At 43.1% G+C, this 24,566-nt stretch overlaps 1 protein-coding gene across 2 annotated transcripts in view; it reads left to right on the top strand.

Moving 5' to 3' along the window:
• Positions 1 to 24,566, top strand: part of LOC126191334 (cytochrome P450 6k1-like) — a 251,442-nt gene that overhangs the window by 207,279 nt on the left and 19,597 nt on the right. For both annotated transcript variants that reach the window (XM_049932169.1, XM_049932168.1), the window contains one exon: positions 14,944 to 15,134. In XM_049932169.1, the coding sequence (XP_049788126.1) occupies positions 14,944 to 15,134 (191 nt within the window). The remainder of the gene's footprint in view (positions 1 to 14,943; positions 15,135 to 24,566) is intronic.

Here is a 24,566-nt window from a genome sequence, read left to right as displayed (position 1 = left end):
GTCTTTTCCTACGATTTCGCCTTCAATTTGTTTGACTTGCTTTCGTAATGCCTCAAATTCCCTTTTAACGCGTTCATTAAATTTTCCATGATTTTCAACATGCTTATTTATGTTCTGGTACTCTTCGGTTTCTGCAAATGGCAATGGAGCTGTATCATCTGAATCTCTGTCCCCATTTAAACTAAGACTTGTCAATTTATCCGCACTCTCCTCAACTCTTTCCGATAAGTCACCTATTTGTTCTTTCTGTTTATTTACGTCTTCCGTAAGTGTCGCGACTCGGGTTTCAGTATTGACACATTTAGTAGTTAACTGTTCATACTGTTGTGTTAGGTTATTTATTCTGTCATTTGGTACGGATTCCTCGATTCTTTCAAGTATTTCTTCCTTATCGTGTGCACGTTGTAAATTTAACTCTGAAAATTTTTGTACTATCACGCGATCTCTTTCTTCCTGTTCTCTGTTCTGTTCCTTTTGTCTGATTTCTGTTGAAATTAATCTATTATTGTGAGCATTCAAAATCGGTTGTACTTCTTCTCTAATTTCTTTCTTTAAGTCATCTTTCATGTTTTTGAAACATGTCCCTGTTCGTGAGTGTAACCGTGTTGCCAGTATTCCCATCTCTGTTTTTAATTCAGATCTTAACTGTGTTTCCATTGTTCCCATATCAGTTTCTAACCGTGTTGCCACTGTTTTTAATTCAGATCCTAACTGTGATCCCAGTGAGTCTAACCGTGTTTCCATTGTTCCTATTTGTGAGTCTAACTGTGATCCCAAATTTAATATTGCACTCATCAACTGCTCCATATTAACTTGTTCGAAATTCTTTTCGCCCCTAACATTTCCCGTAAAACTAACTTCCTTCGTCATAGCATCTGTGTTAGATACTATTCCAGAATCTTCTGTCGTTAATCTCGTATTCTGAAAATTTTTTGATTGTGAAAAATTTTGAACTGGTTCCGGACTATTTTCCCTACTTATTAAATTGTTTTCTACTTCATTATTCATCATACTGTTCTTCTGTGTTGGCGAGTTCGCCATGTTAACAATTTCGTCATTCTCACTATCCATCATTTTTGCCTTTTTCATCGATCGCGTAATCATTTACAAAACATACAAGACTCGTCACTATACGAAAATTACACACAATATAACACTTTATCACCAACAATACCAGTCACACGAAATGCTTCTCGACAAACACGCCTAACGAACAATTAAAACCTTCACAATTGCACAAAATTGTCAAACCCATATACAAGACATCAAAAATTAAATTCTGCAAAAATACCATTAGAAGAATGACAAGACAACTACAAATGTTCAATTACCAAATCTACACATGCAATATAGACTACAATTACTAAACTACAAATTACTACAACAGTACTACTGTCTGCTATTTTTACAATCAAAAGAATTCCAAGGGACGATCCTGGCAGGGTCGCCACGTGCATGGGGGCTTAATTATATATTATGCAAATAATTTTAATTTTAGTCGCTGTCTGTCCGGTTACGCAGTCTCGTAACCCGTTGGCCCTGACTAGTATTACTCCGCAATCTGACTGGATAGCATAACAACAAAGAATGAAAGAAAACTTCCGTTAACACAATTAATTAATTAAGTCCCCAGCAACTATAAAAGCTACGAAACAACAAAGCACAAGTGTAACTGTTCTGTGTGTGGAAGTGTGATTCAACGTACACATCTGGCACGGTTCTTCCTCAATACGACAAGATGCTTTAAACGCCATTTACAATGAAGTAATTAAAAAAAAAACAGAAATACTATGATTGCATATAGAAACCAGAATTACACTCTAATACATGAACACAAGCCAGATGCTTTGTTGACTGAACCTGTGACCAAGAGGCATTGTTATTTAGCACATTTGAAATAAAAAATAAAAGATTTTCTTTACCTTCATATATATTGACGAAAAATACACTCTGATCATTACAACATCCGCAATCGAACAGCATCAGCTGTCTAGCCCATCACAACAACTGCACACGACGTGCTCACAACTAGTACTGCAACTACGGCTAGCTCAGAACTACAACTGCCCACCGCAACTTCTCAACAAGCACTCTCCACGACGACTTCTCGACAAGCACTCTCCACGACGACTTTGGCGCAATCTCTGGCGCTGTGACTCAGTGTAGCCACCTTTCACCAGACACTTGTTTTATACAGGAGTTGCCGACCGCAGCGCCATATTCTACCTGTTTACATATCTCTGTATTTGCATAATGCCTATTCCAGTTTCTTTGGCACCTCAATGCATATCACTCAAGTGGTTTAATGTAATGATTTTCTGAGAGGAAAGATCTAAGTTTCCACCACAATGTTTCGAAGCCCGCTGTGACTGCTACTGTAATACATCAGTCCTCTCCTAAAGTCATCAAGCATGCTCACGTGTTAGACGCCGGCCTGTGTGGCCGAGCGGTTCTAGGCGCTACAGTCTGGAACCGCGCGACCGCTACGGTCTCAGGTCTGAATTCTGCCGCGGGCATGGATGTGTGTGATGTCCTTAGGTTAGTTAGGTTTATGTAGTTCTAAGTTCTAGGGGACTGATGACCTCAGAAGTTAAGTCCCATAGTGCTCAGAGCCATTTGAACCATTTGAACTTGTTAGACCCATCTACCGTCCCACTCAACCAAGTCGTCTCGTCACAGATGAACGCAACCTCACACCTGCGATGTGAGGTCGTTCCAAGCTGCCGTGACGACTGCCTAGCCTCTTGCTAATCTAACACTGATGCCACACCGCACTTGGGTGGTGGTAGTAAGTTCATATGGCGCCAAACTGCTGATGTCATCTGCCCCTAGGCTTACATACTACTAAATCTAAATTAAACTAACTTACGCTTTTGACAACACACACACCCGTGCCCGAGGGAGGACTCGAACTTGCGACGGGGGGAGTCGCGCGAACTGTGGCAAGGCGGCCTAGACCGATCGGCTACCTCGTGCGGCGCGCACCTGGTCGTTGTGCAGTATCTCGTGTCAATGGCCCCTGTCCCATGTCCTCAAATTCCCTCCTGCACACGCCCAACAGTCCCTGAACCTCTTCGTCCAAGGCCGACATTCCTTGCCTCGCCTCCTAACAGCAAGGCGCTGACACAATTCATGTCCTTGCATCAAATGGTTCAAATGGCTCTGAGCACTATGGGACTTAACTACCGAGGTCATCAGTCGCCTAGAACTTAGAACTACTTAAACCTAACTAACCTACATCCATACACATCCATACCCGAGGCAGGATTCGAACCTGCGACCGTAGCGGTCGCGCGGTTCCAGACTGTAGCGCCTAGAACCGCTCGGCTGTACTTGCATCTTCTCCCTGCAGCAGCGTGCAGACACAATTCAGGCAGCTGTACTACTGACAGATGATTTTCAGGTATTCATTGTGTACCATAGCCAAGGGGCTAAATGAAACCTGCCACGACGCACTAAGACAGCAAACACCGCTTCATCGGATCGCTAGCATTATTCTGACAGAAGTCTATAGCTCTGTGGCCATCTCGTGTCATTCAGAGGGTGAGAGCCACGGGCAGGGCTCCGAGATATGTTAACACACCACATGCAGTCAGCCTAACTGGGCAGCCTAAAATAAACTGTGAACATTTGCAAACAAAACAGAGGGAAGTTAATGCAGATGTGTGCGAAAAATGAAATTCTGTAATATTTAGATGTTGGAAGGATTTGTACTTTGAATCTCGTATTTATGTGTAATAAACGATCGGTTGCCTTTCGGTATGTGTGTTATTAATCATCTAGTGATGAGCTCTGCCTCATCTGTTTAATTAATGTGTATAGCATGACAAGGCAACTCACAGAATGCTGCTGAGAGAAGCAAGTGCGATGAGCCGCAGCTAGCTCAAAGTGTGCGAAAATGCAGGGTAATGTGGATGAGTAGGTAAAACAAACCCGTAATGCTCGGATGCATTAGTAATGTACTGCTTGACACAGTCACTTCGTTTAAATATCTGGGCGCAACGCTGCAAAGTGATATGAAGTGGAACGACCATGTAAGGATTACAGAGAAGAAGGCGAATGATCGACTTATGTTTATTGGGTCACCTGTAAAGGAGACCGCATATAGGACGTTGGTGCGACCTATTCTTGGATACTGCTGGAGTGTTTGGTATCCGTACCTTCGGATTGAAGGAGGACATCGAAGCAATTCAGAGGCGAGCTGCTAGATTCCTTACCGGTAGGTTCAGACAACATGTAAGTGTTATGGAAACGCTTCCGGATCTCAAATGAGAATGCTTGGGAGGAAGGCGACGCTCTTGTCGAAGAACACTATTGATAAAGAAGTTGCAGCATTAGAAAATTGCAGCGAAATGCAGGAAGATCTGCAGCGGATAGGCACTTGGTGCAGGGAGTGGCAACTGACCCTTAACATAGACAAATGTAATTATTGCGAATACATAGAAAGAAGGATCCTTTATTGTATGATTACACGAAAGCAGAACAAACACTGGTAGCAGTTACTTCTGTAAAATATCTGGGAGTATGCGTGCGGAACGATTTGAAGTGGAATGATCATATAAAATTAATTGTTGGTAAGGCGGGTGCCAGGTTGAGATTCATTGGGAGAGTCCTTAGAAAATGTAATCCATCAACAAATGAGGTGTCTTACAAAACACTCGTCGACCTATACTTGAGTATTGCTCATCAGTGTGGGATCCGTACCAGGTCGGGTTGACAGAGGAGATAGAGAAGATCCAAAGAAGAGCGGCGCGTTTCGTCACAGGGTTATTTGGTAAGCGTGATAGCGTTACGGAGATGTTTAGCAAACTCAAGTGGCAGACTCTGCAAGAGAGGCGCTCTGCATCACGGTGTAGCTTGCTGTCCAGGTTTCGAGAGTGTGCGTTTCTGGATGAGGTATCGAATATATTGCTTCCCCCTACTTATATCTCCCGAGGAGATCACGAATGTAAAATTAGAGAGATCCGAGTGCGCACGGAGGCTTTCCGGCAGTCGTTCTACCTGCGAACCATACGCGAGTGGAACAGGAAAGGCAGGTAATGACAGTGGCACGCAAAGTGCCCTCCGCCACACACCATTGGGTGGCTTGCGGAGTATAAATGTAGAAGTAGATGTAGATAAAATTTAGAGAATCGACATTTGAAGCTAACTGTCGAGTGATTCTATTGCCGCTAACATACACTGCGCGCACAGGCCACGAAGATGAGATCAGAGAAATTAAGGTTCATGCGGAATCATATACGAGGGTTGCCCAGTAAATAATGCCCCATATTTTTTTTCTCCGAAATAAAAAATATTAGAAATGTGACACTTTAGGTGCGAGTTATTTGAAGTTTCCCGCGTGTGTACGCAAAGTTTCAATTTCCTCCGACAGAGAGCGGTGGTGTAGGAATGTTCTAAAATGGCGTCTGCAGGTGACATCCGTCATAAACAACGTGCAGTGATTGAATTTCTCGTAGCAGAGGAAGAAACCGTGGGCAATATTCATAAACGCTTGTGCAAAGTCTACGGAACATCTGCAGTCGATAGGAGTACTGTTGGTCGCTGGGCACAGAGGGTGAAAGCATCAGAGGGCGGTGCTGCGGAGCTCCGAGATTTGCCGCGGTCGGGAAGGCCTCCCACGGCTGTCACGCCTGACATGTTGCAGCGGGCTGATGTTCTCATTCGACGGGATCGACGCATTACGACTCGACAATTGGCACTGGAGTTGTCAGTAAGCAGAGAAAGTGTGGATGTGATTATCAATCAGCTTGGATACTCAAAAGTGTGTGCAAGATGGGTTCCTCGGTGTCTTACTGTCGATCACAAATCCCAAAGAAAAGACATTTCTTTCGATTTGTTGCGACGCTTTCACGTTGAGGGGGAGGCCTTTTTGTCACGGATTGTGACAGGTGATGAAACTTGGGTGCATCATTTTGAGCCCGAAACAAAAAGACAATCGATGGAATGGCGTCATGCTTATTCTCCACAGAAGAAAAAATTCAAAACAGTTCCTTCAGCCGGAAAAGTCATGATGACTGTGTTTTGGGATTGCGAGGGCGTAATTCTCATTGATGTGATGCCAAAAGGCAGTACCATAAATTCAGAGGCTTATGTCAAAACATTAGACAAACTTAAGCAGCGCTTCCGGCGCCTTGGGCGTCATGTTAACCCACAGGATGTTTTGATTCAGCAAGATAACGCTCGTCCTCACACAAGTTTGAGGACTTGTGAACACATCGCGAAACTGGGTTGGATAGTGTTACCCCATCCACCCTACAGCCCCGATTTGGCTCCTTCAGACTTTCACTTGTTTGGGCCAATGAAGAATTTCATTCGTGGAAGACGTTTTGCCGATGACGAAGAAGTGATTCACGAAGTGACAACCTGGCTCCGTAGGCAGAGTACAGATTTTTACCGGCAGGGAATACACGCTCTTGTGTCTCGCTGGAAAAAGGCCGTCGAACTTGAAGGAGATTATGTGGAAAAATAAAGCAAGTAGACAAAACATCAGTCTTTCACATATGTAAATTTGATTGTTGTGGAATAAATACTTCTGGAGAAAAAAAAATATGGGGCATTATTTACTGGGCAACCCTCGTATAAAGTCGTTTTTCCGTCTATTTCCGGGTGAAACAGGAAAGTAAATAACTAGTAGTGGTGTATGATACCCTCCACCACGCACCTCAAGATGACTTGTGGAGTATCAATGTAGATATACAAATAAATGTAATTTTCTGTGCAACTCTGACACACTGCCGTGATGTTAGGGAGGGTCGTCTGGGTAGTTAGGCTGACTGCACGCAGTATGTCAACATACCTCGATGCCCGCCCATGGCTCTCGTCCTCTGAGTAACACAGGGTGGCCACATAGCGATGCACCTCTGTCAGTATAGTGTTTGCGACCTGACGAACCAGTTTTTGCCTCCTTTGCACATGGCGGCAGCCTTTCATTTAGCGTCTTGGCTATGCTGCACAATAAATCAGAAATATATTTACGTGAACTGACTCTGGGTCCGCACCCTGCTGTGAGGAGGTGACACAAGGAACGTTGACCTTGGACGAGGAGGAGTTGGGGCAGCTTGCTGTGCGGAGGAAGCAATTTGCGGGGCGTGGGAGGGGAGCGTTTGACACGAGATATCGTACAGCCCAGGTTCAGTGTGGTATCTACACTACTGCCCATTAAAATTGCTACACAACGAAGGTGACGTGCTACAGACGCGAAATTTAACCGACAGGAAGAAGATGCTGTGATATGCAAATGATTAGCTTTTTAGAGCATTCACACAAGGTTGGCGCCAGTGGCGACACCTACAACGTGCTGACATGAGGAAAGTTTCCAACCGATTTCTCATACACAAACAGCAATTGACCGGCTTTGCCTGGTGAAACGTTGTTGTGATACCTCGTGTAAGGAGGAGAAATGCGTACCATCACGTTTTCGACTCTGATAAAGGTCGGATTGCAGCCTATCCCGATTGCGGTTTATCGTATCACGACATTGCTGCTCGCGTTGGTCTAGATCCAATGACTGTTAGCAGAATATGGAATCGGTGGGTTCAGGAGGATAATACGGCACGCCGTGCTGGATCCCAACGGCCTCATATCACTATCAGTCGAGATGACAGGCATCTTATCCGCATGGTTGTAACGGATCGTGCAGCACATCTCGATCCCTGAGTCAACAGATGGGGACGTTTGCACGACAACCATCATCTGCACGAACAGTTCGACGACGTTTGCAGCAGCATGGACTATCAGCTTGGGGACCATGGCTGCGGTTACCCTTGACGCTGCATCACAAACAGGAGCGCCTGCGATTGTGTACTCAACGACGAACCTGGGTGCACGAATGGCTACACATCATTTTTCGGATGAATCCAGGTCCTGTTCGCAGCATCATGATGGTCGCATCCGTGTTTGGCGACATCGCGGTGATTGCACGTTGGAAACGCGTATTCGTCACCGCCATACTGACTTATCACCCGGCGTGATGGTAGGGGGTGCTATTGGTTACACGTCTCGGTCACCTGTTGTTCGTATTGACAGGACTTTGAACAGTGGGCGCTACATTTCAGATGTGTTACGACCCGTGACTCTACCCTTCTTTCGATCCGTGCAAAACCCTACATTTCAGCAGGATAATGCACGACCGCATGTTGCAGGTCCTGTACGGGACTTAACTTCTGAGGTCATCAGTCACCTTGACTTAGAACTACTTAAACCTAACTAACCTAAGGACATCACACACACCCAATCCCGATGCAGGATTCGAACCTGCAACCGTAGCGGTCGCTCGGTTCCAGACTGTAGTGCTTAGAACCGCTCGGCCACCTCGGTCGGCAGGCCTTTCTGGATACAGAAAATGTTCGACTACTGCCCTGGCTAGCACATTCTCCAGATCTCTCACCAATTGAGAACGTCTGGTCAATGTCACAATACGCCAGTCACTACTCTTGATGAACTGTAGTATCGTGTTGAAGCTGCATGGGCTGCTGTACCTGTACACGCCATCCAAGCTCTGTTTGACTCAATGCCCAGGCGTATCAAGGCCGTTATTACGGGCAGAGGTGGTTGTTCTGGGTACTTATTTCTCAGGATCTATGCACCCAAATTGCATGTCAGTTGTAGTATAATATATTTGTCCAATGAATACCCATTTATCATCTGCATTTCTTCTTGGTGTAGCAATTTTAATGGCCAGTAGTGTATGTTTGACCAGCAGCAGAGCTAGGTGACCGCCATGGTCTTTTTATGGGACCTCCCATCGCAGATGTGATGTGTTGGCTGTCTGCAAGTTGGTCTGACTTGGCTGACTGTGCTGGTATGCTGCCCTGAGCCTTCTTGACGTCGTTATGGGAAGGGTGGTGAATTATGATGTTGCTCGTAATAAATTAGAAAGGTGAAAATTATGTTTAAAGCTTACTGGCTTCCTCTCAGAAAATCATTAAGTGAAACCATGTGTATGATCTGTAAGATCAGAAATCAGTACAACCATAGTTGGGTGATGAGTTATTGTGTCAGTAGATGGTATTCCAAGGATAGACATTTTAGTTGATACCGGCAAATGAGAGTGCGAAAGATCTTTTTTTTTCTCACGGATGCTACAAGAAGGTTATATTTGACAGCTCTCGGCATGAGAACCCCAGTCGATACAAGGTTTGCGGGCTGTAGGCAGAAGGCAGCATCTTACATGTATGATGATTCATTTGGTAGTTTATCTTACCATTACTCTTTATCACGGCTTTTACTGTATACTCACCTCTTCACTCAGTGGTTCATTCATTTTGCCTCTGTACCATTGCCTTGTTGCCTAAAAAGTCACACATTGTCACAAGCTTGAGAGTTCAAACGGTTCAAATGGCTCTAAGCACTATGGGACTTAACATCTGAGGTCATCAGTCCCCTAGACTTAGAACTACTGAAACCTAACTAACCTAAGGACATCACACACATACATGCCCGAGACAGGATTCGAACCTGCGACCGTAGCATCAGCAGGTTCTGGACTGAAGGGCCTAGAAAGCTCGGTCACAGCGGCCGGCGCTTGAGAGTTATTTAGCCTATCGGCATACTACAGCTCGTTCATAATCTATTAAGTCCTTACATGAAGTATTGTAAGCGCTCGCACCAGTTAGTCCAGATTTTCTATATGATCGCCGTTAATGCATGTACACGTTGGCGCCTGCGACGCATCGCGCTTCCAACCTCCTGCGTAGCCCTCCACACAGTTGTGGTTGCGTTCCTATCGAGGGCTGTGCGGCGGCGGCCACTGTGAGTACTGTGTTTGTTCTCCGTTTCTGTTTATGTCGTCTCACCCGCCCTGACATTTTTAGGCAAGTTTTATTACTGGAACCTCACCTTTTTTTGCTCCACCAACGCGGAGTGACTGGAGCTCTAGGACAGACTGGCCCGACCGCTTGTTATGTGTTACCAAATACAACAAGTGTTGTCGGCTTGTTTCGGTATTCTAGTCTTGTGGTTTTCTCACAGATGTTGCATTGTACTTCTTTCTTCCTCGCCTTTGTATGTTACAGTTTCATTTACATTGAGATGGGAATTTAAAATCTCGAAACTGCTCGTGGTTTTAATAAATGATTCAAATGGCTCTGAGCACTATGGGACTTAACTTCGAAGGTCATCAGTCCCCTAGAACTTAGAACTACTTAATGGGCTCCGGAACGCCCTATACTTGCAATGTTAAAATAACGCTTATAAATTACATCTTTCCTCACAAAGTATTTGAGGTAGGAAGTTGAACTTTTTACAGATTATTTATTGGAATATGGGCTACAACTTAACACAGGGATTTTACAAAATTTTAGTTCAGTTATTAAAGATGATTTTTTTTCAATTGTAATGAAAATTCACAACACTTTTTTTGCAATTTTTTATTTATATATTCAAAAATATATAGTTTTTTGGAAAAAGGCTGTGTTAAATTATGCAGAAGGTACTGTGTAACATTTACTGAAAGTTTGAAACAAATATGTTTGGAAGATCCTTAGAAAACATGTAATTAGTATGAGAAAATAAAAGTTTTGGGAATCGAGCGACAAAGATTGGATTAACTTTTTAGTGCATTCCAGGTCCATAGGATGGATTATCTTCATCCTCTGCAAACTCCTCCTCCAGCTTCCTCTTGTTCCTCCTCCGGTTTACTCTTGCTTGTATTTCTAGACTCTTTTGACTGCTATGGGCAGGTGTAATTGAGAGGTTAGGTTCACTCACTTGGTTATCGTCTTTATTGTTTACAGTAATAACACATACCTTTGGCTTTCCAACATTTCTCCTTTTCTTAAAAGCCTTCAGAGGATTTCTAATAACTTTACTTTTACTCATTATTATACTTCAACAAAACAAAGACTCAAGAAACAGAATTAATTACGAATATTTTCGAGATAACGACAGAGTAAATAAACATGAAACAATCGACAATCACACCAGCAATATATATTGAACCATCACAGGTTAGCCACAACACATACTTTATCTCACATCACTAAAATGTACCTGATGAACACGGACGTTAATAATAACACCATTTGACAGCAGTTTAACAGCGCCACAGTGGGTCACGCCCATGTAGAACACATTTCAAAAAAAATTTAAAAATAGTTGTACTCTTCGGAATTGAATAAATTATATATCTATTAAAAGGTAATAGTCTGCAGATTCAGAAAACGCAAAAAAGTAAAAATTGAACTTTTCATGATTTTGAGCCTTTCCGGAGCCCCTTAAACCTAACCAACCTAAGGACATCACATACAGCCATGCTCGAGGCAGGATTCGAACCTGCGACCGTAGCGGTCACGCGGTTCCAGACTGAAGTGCCTTGAACCGCACGGCCACACCGACCGGCTAAGAAAGATTATTATTAAGAGATTTTTTTAAAAACATTTACATGGACTTGTTATAACAATAGTACATATGCGCGAGGCTGCTTTTACCTTATACTACAACGCTCAGGCACCGCCATCGCTCCCCACGACCGGCCCAGCCAACACGATACACCAGACTGCTAGCAACTACTTACTCCTACTGCCACACAGCTCCTACTGCAGCCAACACTGCTCTCTGGTCTGAGATTCTCTTGTAGCTTACATATCGCAGGCAGCGCGTGAGCAATCCATCGAAATTACATCTGCTCGAGTGCGCTAGCAAAAAATTTCTTAGTCATGGACCTCTTACAAGTACTCTCTAGAGATCAGAACCCCTAGAGTATAGAAGATACCTTGTTAGTGTGGTTGCTGCTACGTCGGGTGAACAGTACATACTGAGGAGCAACACTGGTTGGCCGGCCGGGGTGGCCGAGCGGTTGTAGGCGCTACAGTCTGGAACCGCGCTACCGCTACGGTCGCAGGTTCGAATGCTCCCTCGGGCATGGATGTGTGTGATGTCCTTAGGTTAGTTAGGTTTAAGCAGTTCTAAGTTCTAGGGGACTGATGACCTCAGAAGTTAAGTCCCATAGTGCTCAGATCCATTTGAACCATTTGAACACTGGATGGAACACGAGAGGTGTTTATGTCTACGCTATCCTGAACAGTCAACCGCAGCAGGGCACGGTTAAGAAAATCGTCACTGGATTGAGTCTGACGAAACATCTATCATTATGAAAAGGAAGATATTTTGATGTAGCGTTATAAAAGAGGCCATAGAAGAAAAAATATCAGAAAACACCATCGATAAGAACGGCGGTCTGCAGCTCAGCACAAGCTGGGACGTGGCCATCGCGAGGTTCAAGCCGGCGCAACAGACGCGGGACGAAAACATTACAATATCTGGTGAGGAAGAGAGCTCCAGTGACGTCACAGCCAGCAGCGCTTCTGTGTTACGTCGAAGCCACGTCGACACTGCAGCTGTTCACCACTTGACAACGGAAGAGGGAAGCTCGGTAGGAAGTTCGTGGAATTTTGACAATCTCACGCGGCCAGAAGCCAAGAAGTTTTTAATAATTCACATCGTTGGAAAACCACGCGCTCATGCAAAGCAGATTAAAAATTTAAACATCATCAGTCTCTTGCCTTTTATGTTTGAGTACGACTTACAAAATGTAGAATGCTAAAGGAATTTCTTATTACAACGCCTAGACATTTCTTATTCGTTGTATATGTTTCCTTATTTCATAAATGAAAAGCACCAGTTTACTTTTGGTCCACAATATTACTTTTATTGTTTACCGGTTTTCGGCTTACAAGGCCATCTTCAGACATTTACTGAGTATTATCACCAAAGAAGTTAAATGTTAGCAGACAACTTTGGAAGAGAAGTAACACATTTAGACTGAAGTAGAAACATACAGTAAGTAACGTCTTTGCAATGAAAAAGTAAAAACTGAACAGTACATAAATAACAATGGAGTAGACAGGAAAAACTTTAGCACAAAATAGGAATAGCATGCCTACATAACAGTTTCTATTAAGGGGCTCCGGAAAGGCTAAAATCATGAAAAGTTCAATTTTTACTTTTTTGTGTTTTCTGAATCTGCAGACTATTACCTTTTAATAGATATATAGTTTATTCAATTCCGAAGACTACAACTATTTTTAAATTTTTTTTTGAAATGTGTTCTACATGGGCGTGACCCACTGTGGCGCTGTTAAACTGCTGTCAAATGGTGTTATTATTAACGTCAATGTTCATCAGGTACATTTTAGTGATGTGAGATAAAGTATGTGTTGTGGCTAACCTATTTTCAGAGACTTAGCAGCACCTGAACTGTTGAAAAAGTGTATTCACGGAAAAACTCAAAACACCAATGAAAGTGTAAATAGTGTTATATGGTCGAGAATCCCCAAGACTGTATTTGTTGGAATAGAAACACTTCACTTTGGTGTGTATGATGCTGTTGCGACTTTCAGTGATGGCAACATTGTAAGGTGCAAGGTATTTAGAAATATGGGAATGAAGATAGGTTCTAACATGGTACGAGCGATGCTTGCTTTAGACAAGGAACGCCTTCGGGCTGCAGACAGGGCTGTAAAGAGTCTAGAAATACAAGCAAGAGTAAACAGGAGGAGGAACAAGAGGAAGCTGGAGGAGGAGTTTGCAGAGGATGAAGATAATCCATCCTATGGACCTGGAATGCACTAAAAAGTTAATCCAATCTTTGTCGCTCGATTCCCAAAACTTTTATTTTCTCATACTAATTACATGTTTTCTAAGGATCTTCCAAACATATTTGTTTCAAACTTTCAGTAAATGTTACACAGTACCTTCTGCATAATTTAACACAGCCTTTTTCCAAAAAACTGTATATTTTTGAATATATAAATAAAAAATTGCAAAAAAATGTTGTGAATTTTCATTACAATTGAAAAAAAATCATCTTTAATAACTGAACTAAAATTTTGTAAAATCCCTGTGTTAAGTTGTAGCCCATATTCCAATAAATAATCTGTAAAAAGTTCAACTTCCTACCTCAAATACTTTGTGAGGAAAGATGTAATTTATAAGCGTTATTTTAACATTGCAAGTATAGGGCGTTCCGGAGCCCCTTAATAAACAAAACTAATAGAATAAAATAAAATTAGTACTAGACAAGGCTGCCTCAGGAGGTATGAAACATGGAGAGTGATACACAACCAATTAAAAGAAGAGACAGTTGTCAATGTAAATACGGAATACATAAGGAACTTAAGCATTATCAATAAGATAAACAGAAATTAATAAATGCAGGAAAATGGCGGTGTTTGAGGGAACCTACAGTTTGAGAGTGTGGTGGTACTGCATTTTAACATTAACATTATAATCAAAACAGTGGCTGTGTACCAGTTTTCATAAAATACATGCGCAAAGTAAAATATGAACGGTATTTAATGAGACAACTACAAGGAGTGTTAAACATGGACAGTAATACAAGTACCAGTTACGAGAAAGCCTTAACTATTGAAACTACAGTCTATGTGGAATACAAAGACAACTTCAACAAATAAAACAACTTAATGAGTACAGTAGGATGGGAATATGTAGGAAGAGAGAGTGTGGGAAGTAATGAACAACAAAGATGATTATATGAAGTTTAGGAGAGGGGAAGTGTTGAGTTGTGTCTAGTCATTTAGGATGAGATCTGGACTGTGAGCAAGATGTTTGTTAATTTCCAGGGCTTCCAGCAGGTTGAGTTTATGGCCTTTGTTTGGTAAGTGAAGTACATGGGACACTGGCTGGTAGCAAATGCTCAGCAAATGCAGAGTCAGTATTCTGCAACCTCCAGCTACGTTGATGTTCAGCCAGCCTAGTTGATATGTCTCTGCCTGACTGACCAATGTAAAATTTTGTCATAATCAGAACAGGTGATTTTGTATACCCCACTGTTGGCTAGTAACTGGATCTTGTCTTTGCTATTAAAAACATACTTGGCTGTCGTATTCCTTATTTCTTGTTTTATAGCCTTTCTGATACTTGCTATTAAGAGTTAGGAAAATGCAACAAGTGTGCGTTTATTTATTTATTTTTTTCGTACAGATTAGTGAGAGGCGAGAGTGAAGTCTCGAAGTATTTCCGTAAGATGGTGAGCGACACAGTGGCGTACAGGGAGGAGAACAACGTGGCGAGGAACGACTTCATGCACCTGCTGATCCAGCTCAAGAACAAGGGTTGCGTGGACAGCGACAAACCGGGGCAGCAGAAGGAAGCGGACGAGGACGACACGTGGAGTGAGTTTTCCAGGCTGCTCCCTTTAATGTCAATACTCAACTGTTGGTCTGTATGGATGTAATAAGGGGTGTACCAAAAAGAATCATCCGATCTGGCACATCTACATTTCTGAAACTAATAAACACATACAATCTATTTTGTTTTTTTGATGAATGGGAAACTCAAAATGTTTTTGATACCTTTTCATAGGTGTTCAATATGTCCCCTTGAGATGCACGGCATATGTCAATGCCGTATTCATATTATTACCCCATTGCAGCGAGCATCTCTTGTGCTACAGCTTCCAGAGCTGCTGTTATGCGATGTTTCAGTTCTTACATTGTTTTTGGTAGCGGAGGTAAATGAACAGAACCGTTTATAAACACCCCACACAAGAAATAATCACATAGTCATGTCCGGTGACCTTGGAGGCCAGTAACGTAAGGTGAATCATTTGGTCCAGTGCGACCGATCCGTCGTTCAGTACTCCAACTGTGGGAAAGGAAAGTCCTCAAGCATATCAAGATGTGTGCTTACTGTAACAGTCTTCTCGGCGAAGAAAAATGGACTATGCACCATTTCCCGTGAAACTGCACAAAACATATTACATTTTGCAGAGCCCCTCGTATGTTGTACAACTTTTTGTGGTTGTTCCGTACCCATATTCTCATATTATAACGGATCACCCCGCCATTTAAATGGAAGAAAACTGTCATCTTCCATCTTGCCAAGAACGAAATTACAGAACTCCACACGTTGTTGTTTGGTACCTTCACGAAGATCTTAAAGTGGCCGAATTTTGTATGGTTTCATGTGTAAACGTCGACGCAACACACGCCAGTCGGACACCGGGGGCATGATGAGCTATCTAGCTGTACGGCCAACGGGTTCCTGCGGACTCGAACTATGGCGGATGCGTTCGATTTCTGTGTCAGACACTCGGGGACGACCGGGCGATTACCTTTACAAAAACAATCTCTTTCTCGGAATTCTTCATGCCGTCGTCTAGTGCTCCGCGCTGTGGGAGGATCCGCACCATACCTAGTACGAAAGTCACGCTGAACTGCTATTACTGCGTAGAACGTAGAATACAACGCTTTCTTCTGTCCTGACACCATTTTTACTAGAAGTGAAGTGGGTGCACACTGCTGCTACCTAGCGGGAACCATGTAAAACTCGAGAGTTTGCTCTTTCCAACAGTACGTTGTTCACGCATATATCTCAAATAACATAACAATTAGGATTTTTTTAAAAATCGGATGATTCTTTTTGATACACTCTGTATAAAAAAAGAAAGGTTGGGTTGAACATTCCCACGACGACTTGGTTATTAGAGTTGGTCGACGTGACGGAAACGTATTTATGAGAATGGGAGTAACATAGAGAGTGTTCTCAGTTACATAATTTTCACTCCAAATATGTCATACCTAGAGCAGATAGATACTATAATGTGAATACCCGACTGATACGGTGAACAGTACATATGAAAAAGCCTGGATTTTGCTGAGCAACGTTTATAGATGGTAAACGTTGGTGACTGTCATTTTTTTTTTCTTTTCGTTATTCCTTGCATAGAAACTACTCTTTGTTCGATGTTAGAGCACAGTGAAAGGTCTTAAAATTTTTTTCGAAAATAGACAAAGATAGTTAGATAGTATTAAAATGCTGTGGCTACTGAGGCCAAGTGAGCTGAATTATTTCATCCTCGTCCGCATCAAATGTGTAAATCGGGGCATTATCACTATGGTGGAGGCAATTCCCTGTCGCGAATAAAGCTTGCTCAGCTGAATCGACAAAGTCATCCTTTGGTTTTTAATGCTCTGAAGTCAATAAATACCTTGTATGCAGTTTTCGTGTTCCCTTTGTAACACACGATGAAAAAGCACGTGAGGAGAATAAAATGGAGAAAAATTGTAAATACATTCCGAAATTTTTCCGTAAAATGAACACTACTGACTTTCATTATTGTTCAACCATCATCCAAAGAACAATCATGTTGGAGATAACAACTTATTTAATGTAGCATAACTGGAAATATACAAACACAGACGCAGAGTGTTAATGTGAAATATTGTCGATGCTCTTATACGAGTAAAAAAATGGTTCAAATGGCTCTGAGCACTATGGGACTTAGCTGCTGAGCTCATCAGTCCCCTAGAACTTAGAACTACTTAAACCTAACTAACCTAAGGACATCACACACATCCATGCGCGAGGTAGGATTCGAACCTGCGACCGTAGCGGTCGCGCGGTTCCAAACTGTAGCGCCTAGAACCGCTCGACCACCCCGGCCGGCTATACGAGTAAAGGTGGTTTAAAAACTGGCAGCGTAAGCCAAGTTTGAAGAGAGTATTAGTTTATTTCAATGCAATTGGGCAAATGCGGTCTGTCTCCATCCAAGTCACGTGCGAATGTTATTCAGTTATCAAAGCCTGTAGTGCGTTAAAAAAATTCTTGAAATCAGGAATGATGTGATAGTTGATTACAGCTTTCGATTGCCTGACGCAACATTCATTGTGTGAGCTAGCTGAGAGTCAACCTGCACACACGTTGAGTAACTTTTTTCTTCAGGAAGACTGACAGCAGACGGACACAGCATAGGACCGTCTCAGGTTGATTCAGAAATTTTGCACATTACTTGCTGAGATGGTGTGATTCCACACTGCTGCTCTTGTTGTCTTGGTCTCCAAAACATCTGAATAATTCGTGGCTTAGAAGGTCCCCAACTAATTGTTACTATTGGGTTGGTGCATAAGTTCGTAGCGTTTTCCAAAACACAACACATACACATGTTGTTGTTGTTGTTGTTGTGGTCTTCAGTCCTGAGACTGGTTTGATGCAGCTCTCCATGCTACTCTATCCTGTGCAAGCTTCTTCATCTCCCAGTACCTACTGCAACCTACATCCTTCTGAATGTGCTTAGTGTATTCATCTCTTGGTCTCCCTCTACGATTTTTACCCTCCACGCTGCCCTCCAATACTAAATTGGTGATCCCTTGATGCCTCAGAATATGTCCTACCAACCGATCCATTCTTCTGGTCAAGTTGTGCCACAAACTTCTCTTCTCCCCAATCCTATTCAATACTTCCTCATTAGTTATGTGGTCTACCCATCTAATCTTCAGCATTCTTCTGTAGCACCACATTTCGAAAGCTTCTATTCTCTTCTTGTCCAAACTATTTATCGTCCATGTTTCACTTCCATACATAGCTACACTCCATACAAATACTTTCAGAAATGACTTCCTGACAGTTAAATCTATACTCGATGTTAACAAATTTCTCTTTTTCTGAAACGCTTTCCTTGCCATTGCCAGTCAACAAAAAAAAAAAAAATGGCTCTGAGCACTATGGGAGGTCATCAGTCCCCTAATTAAACCTAACTAACCTAAGGACATCACACACATCCATGCCCGAGGCAGGATTCGAACCTGCGACCGGAGCGGTTGCGCGGTTCCATACTGAAGCGCCTAGAACCGCTCGGCCACACTGGCCGGCCATACACATAACAGAAACTTTAGTCATCAAAAATATATTCTCCTTCCATATTGACAACAGTCTGCCAACGCTGGGGTAGCTTTTGGTATCCACGTCTGTAGAAATCAAGTTGTTTTGACTCGAAGAACTCGCCGAGCCATGTTCGCAGCACATTTTCATCCAGAAAGAACGTTCCTTGTTCGATAGTGAGCAAAAGTGGTGAAAATCTGAGGACTAAAATTGGATGAATAAGATGGTTGCAGTATGACTTCCCACCTCAACTCTTGTATGAAGATATCATCTGTCAGACATGTCCGAAAGAACAGATGCCATTGGTAACCGTGCACCTCTCTAGAATGAAATTACAATTAAATCAATACCATTAGCTGCTGACGGGCGTTGACGTACATCAACGGGGACAGCTGAAAGCGTGCATCTCGTGGTCGTGCGGTAGCGTTCTCGCTTCCCACTCCCGGGTTCCCGGGTTCGATTCCCGGCGGGGTCAGGGATTTTCTCTGCCTCGTGATGGCTGGGTGTTGTGTGCTGTCCTTAGGTTAGTTAGGTTTAAGTAGTTCTAAGTTCTAGGGGACTTATGACCACAGCAGTTAAGTCCCATAGTGCTCAGTGCCATTTGAACCATTTTTTTGGACAGCTGAAAATTTGTGCCGTGACCGGGACTCGAACCCGGGATCTGCTGCTTACATTGCAGACGCTCTATCCATCTTTTCTTTTCTACTTTTCTTTTTTTTTAAAAAAAATCTCATTTTGTTCGCTTTTGTTCGTTGCATCTGCTCGGGGCCGACGTCGTCAGACATCCGTTTAAGCTCGTTGTTGATCGATTAACTAACCCTCTGATCGAACACGGTGAGCTACCGTGCCGGCAATACATCTGAGCCACCGAGGGCACAGAGCATAGAGTGACTGCAGGGATTTATCGCCGGCACGCTCCCCGTGAGACCCACATTCTCAGCTTACAGTCCACACACTACATTCGCAGGGCCCCTGCGATTATACATGACCGAAAGAACAGATGCCATCTTCATATCGTTAAGGCTAACCGGCTGATGACCTCCTTCAGTGCGGATGCACACGAATTGCCGGAACTCTTACGGGACTCGGTGGATTGTCTGCCGTGAGTAATGGATATAAAGGCAGGGGCACTACGAATGTAGTGTGTGGACTGTAAGTTGAGAATGTGGGTCTCACGGGGAGCGTGCCGGCGATAAGTCCTTGCAGTCGCACTATCCTCTGTGCCTTCCGTCGTTCAAATGGATAGAGCGTCTGCCATGTAGGTAGGACATTCTAGGTTCGAGTCCCTGTCCCCGTTGATGTACAGGGTGATTCAAAAAGAAAACCACAACTGTAAAAATGTGTATTTAATGAAAGAAACATAATATAACCTTCTGTTATACATCATTACAAAGAGTATTTAAAAAGGTTTTTTTTTTCACTCAAAAACAAGTTCAGAGATGTTCAATATGGCCCCCTCCAGACACTCGAGCAATATCAACCCGATACTCCAACTCGTTCCACACTCTCTGTAGCGTATCAGGCGTAACAGTTTGGATAGCTGCTGTTATTTCTCGTTTCAAATCATCAATGGTGGCTGGGAGAGGTGGCCGAAACACCATATCCTTAACATACCCGCATAAGAAAAAATCGCAGGGGGTAAGATCAGGGCTTCTTGGAGGCCAGTGATGAAGTGCTCTGCCGTCCAGAACTTTTCCCTTTGCACAAACACCCATTCTCTGTAAACTGTTTATACCAACGTTTAATACACCACCTATCAGGAGGTTTAACACCATACTTCGTTCGAAATGCACGCTGAACAACTGTCGTCGATTCACTTCCGCCGTACTCAATAACACAAAAAGCTTTCTGTTGAGCGGTCGCCATCTTAGCATCAACTGACGCTGACGCCTAGTCAACAGCGCCTCAAGCGAACAAATGTACAACTAAATGAAACTTTATAGCTCCCTTAATTCGCCGACAGATAGTGCTTAGCTCTGCCTTCTGTCGTTGCAGAGTTTTCGATTCCTAAAGTTGTGGTATTCTTTTTGAATCACCCTGTATATCAACGCCCGTCAGCAGCTAATGGTATTGATTTAATTGTAATTTCAACTCTTGTATAGTGCATTTTGTCAATCTGTCATAATGTTATCGTGGAGCAGCATCACTTTATGCTGTCTTCCCGAAAATTGTCCTTGGATTGCGTCTGCAAGACGTCTCAGGTGTTGTCAGTAAATGTCAGCAGTGAGGGTTACACCTCGAGGAAGCAGTTCGTAGCACACCACACCGTCGCTGTTCCTCCAGTTGCATAACATTATCTTTTGTGGATGCGTGCAGATATTTGTACGGGGTGTTGCTGCTTTGTTCGGGCTCAATCATTCCTTTCTTTTCCCTACGTGAGCATAAAGACACCACTTCTCGTCACCAGTAACGATACAAGATAGGAATGATCAAGCCATTTGGTGACGAGCAACCGGAGATGCGCACGTGGTCACTCGCTGACTTTTGTGATATTGGCTGAGAATATGCGGTACACATATATCAGACATTTGAACCGTCCCTATTGCATGCAAATCTCGCACAATGGTGGAATGATCACAGTTCATCACATATGCCAGTTCTCGAATACACTAATGTGGATTAATGCGTGTAAATCATCTTCATTAAACCCTAAAGGTCTCCCTGAACGTAGAGAGTCACTAATGTCAAACAGATTCTCCTTAAAACGAGAAAATCATTTTCTTGCTGTGCTTTGTCCAGTGGCATTATCTCAATAAACAGCATTAATGTTTCTTGCTTTCTCAGCTGCTGTCAACTCTCTAATGAACTCAAACAGAAGAATATGTCGGAAATACTCCGATTTCTCCACTTGACGGTACATTTTCTAGCGTCCACAACTCTATTCACTATCTTCAAATGACAAAATAACAATATGTAAACTCAATTAGCAACAGTGAACTACAAATAAAAAATGACAATTTATAAACAAACCCATATCAGCCTGAATACCAACATACAAAGCAAAAACGCTACGACTTTGTACACAACCAAATAAAATGAGAAAATAGGAGCATTTGCGAGGCTTGGAGCAGGGAATGCCCAACTGAGACTAGTAGACGGGGCAGAGCAATAGTTGTTGGCTGTATCTGCGCAGCGTATAGAAGCTCTCGGAATGCTGCTTTGCGCCGGTAGCGGATCCCGTTCAGGCAGTCATAAGCAATATCCATCTCTGATAATCATTAACAACACACTGGTCACTGCGAACAAAAAGACTCCAAAACAAACGATGTAGTAATTAAGTAAAAACGAACAATGCAGTGGTAACAATATAACAATTGATGTCAAATTCTCAGACAATATTGTTATTGTCCAAAAATTTGATAGATAACTCACTGATGATACGACAGATTAACCGAAAAGTGTTTTGAGAAAGAACTCGATAAGAATTTCTATTTTTCGAAAAGACATGTATCTCCTTCTATGATCGACAGTCTCTCAAATTAAGATCAAGGTTCTTCTTCATGATCATTTGCTTTACAGAAGATCTGGCGATAGAAGTTCTGTAGTTAATGTTGTTTCGTACACTATTCTCATCGCACTGTTTCTAGACGCTTATAACGCTCAATAGTAGCACTACGGCCAAAGAGTCATCTAGTTCAGAAGCTTCAGGAAACATGTTATAAAAACTTTCTAACGTGAGTATCACGGTTGTATCGTTGGAAGAGTGGGAGAAAGAACGGGAAGAGATTATAAAAGAAATCACTACCTCAGAATATTTTATAGCAGTTCATCAAGAACTGTTGCTTGAGTTTCCAGCTTTTACTAATTTCACAGAAATGATAATGGGACATAGAAAACTGATGGATTGTTACCAATCATTCAAATAACCAACGACACCGTTGCCCATGTCCTGTTGATAATGGTCCTTAGATCTTGAAAGTCTCTTCTGGTTTGCTGCCTGATCCTAAAATCAACTTGACTCGATATTTCGGCGATCCAACTGTTCGCCATCTTCAGGAAATGCTGCTTCTGCTGATGAGTCCCGCTGAGAACTGACGCAAGATTGCAATTCGACGTCCTATATACGCCACCGTTCAGTACACGGCGCATGCGGCGCCCATCACGGTTTCTGGACGTCGAATTGCAATCTTGCGTCAGTTCTCAGCGGGACTCATCAGCAGAAGCAGCATTTCCTGAAGATGGCGAACAGTTGGATCGCCGAAATATCGAGTCAAGTTGATTTTAGGATCCGGCAGCAAACCCGATGAGACTCTCAAGACTTATTACGCCGGGAAAGCCTAGGTAGTCACATGGTCCTTAGATGTATGTACTACAAAAATGTACCTCCACGATCATGCCCAAATGGCCACACTATGTCGGCAGTCCACCATGTTCATCCTCTGCCATATGGCTGACTTGGACGGTGCAGAGCCATGGGGTTAGCCGATCATTCTCTTGGCCATTGTAAGTTTTCAAGACCTTTGAACTATTACTTCTCATTCAATAAATTCCACTACTGGTCTCGTGAGCCAGAGTAAACCCCATTCCAGTTCTCACACCAGAGATAACATCACTGGCTATAGAGCAAGTTAATTAAATTACAAATATAATAAAGAATCTCAACCGTCACTCTCGACGTTGTGCACTCCTTATTGCTGGTAAAGCGTCTATTGAGAGGCGCCAAACCATTTTGGCTTGTCCTGGCTCATTTATTTTATGTAATTGCACTCTCGGGGGATGTCAATAGGAGGGTGATCGGGTATCAAGGGCTTTGATCAATCTCTGCTCAAATTAAACCAGGTGATGGCTCTTACAGCATTTGCTACATATTCCAAGATATGTTGGTGAATATTCTGAGTCGGAGATGTGCACCGGATAGGGGAGTGGTTTGCAGCCGCATCCATCAGATTCCAGAAAGGTCGGGCCTAAGTGTCAATAGTGGTGGTCGGGGGAGCTTCCTAGCAAAGACGCCGTAGACTTGCTCTCGGTCGGAGGGAAGACAACGAGGATTGCGTGGAATCTGCCAGTGTGACGCCATGGTGCCTAAGTCAGGATGACTGCGCTTTGCGTAGCATTCTTAGATTCGCGGCTCAGTGACAGCGGGGTCTCGACCAAGCTGTCGCCTCATGTAGGCGCCGTATTTTGCTATGTCGCTTACTCTTCTCACTCCGGACTCTTTCACGAGCACTTCAAAAGAGCAAACTGGTTGGCGGACAGTTGGTGATGCTTGCTGACGAAACAAGACGCCACAAGTTTTTCGCAGCAAGCATCTCAATTGTGGTAGGAGTTTTCGTGGCGTTTTGGAGTAGTTGTGTGAAGCAATTTGTACACATGTGATTGGCGATAAGATCCCCGACCGGCCACTATTAGTAGCCTTGCAGCTTGGTGGGGCTGACACATCTTAATTTCTTCAGAGTTAATGTAGATGGCGGAATTTCTCCAGGAAGTCTATTCTGGACTACCTAAGAGAGAAGAGGTGAAGTAGCGACCAGAGATCGGTTAGATAAGAGTATTCACTGTCTCAGTAGCTCGGATAGAATTTTTGCATGATCTGACTTATCGGAACATCGCCCACAGCTGTAGCCCGTGAGGATGGTCAACAGTCCTAAATGAGCCTGCAGTGCAGCCCCGTCACTTAGACTCCACACGAATCAAGCATGGCGGTTGGTAAAATATTCTGCAGCTCCGGCAAAGAAGGATCTCAGACAATTATTTTATCGCCCCCGACATCGTGCCTGCGCGCACAATGCCCACAGCTGATCTAATTTAAATGTGGGATTCTACAGATGAGTTCTGTTACTCGATCACTGTACCACAAGTTAGTGAATCAGCAATTTTTTGGAGTACTCAGCTCACTCACAGTAGACGAAAGGGAATTACAATCATTTGATAGGCCTCCACTTCAGTTTTGTCACCTAACTGGTCATGGAAACTTGTACTGTCATGTATTCGAATAACCATCTATT

This window comes from Schistocerca cancellata, chromosome 6 (genome assembly GCF_023864275.1).
Source record: "Schistocerca cancellata isolate TAMUIC-IGC-003103 chromosome 6, iqSchCanc2.1, whole genome shotgun sequence".
Lineage (NCBI taxonomy): Eukaryota > Metazoa > Arthropoda > Insecta > Orthoptera > Acrididae > Schistocerca > Schistocerca cancellata.
The sequence above is the reverse complement of the archived record's forward strand: the minus strand, read 5'-3'. Positions and strand labels throughout refer to the sequence as shown.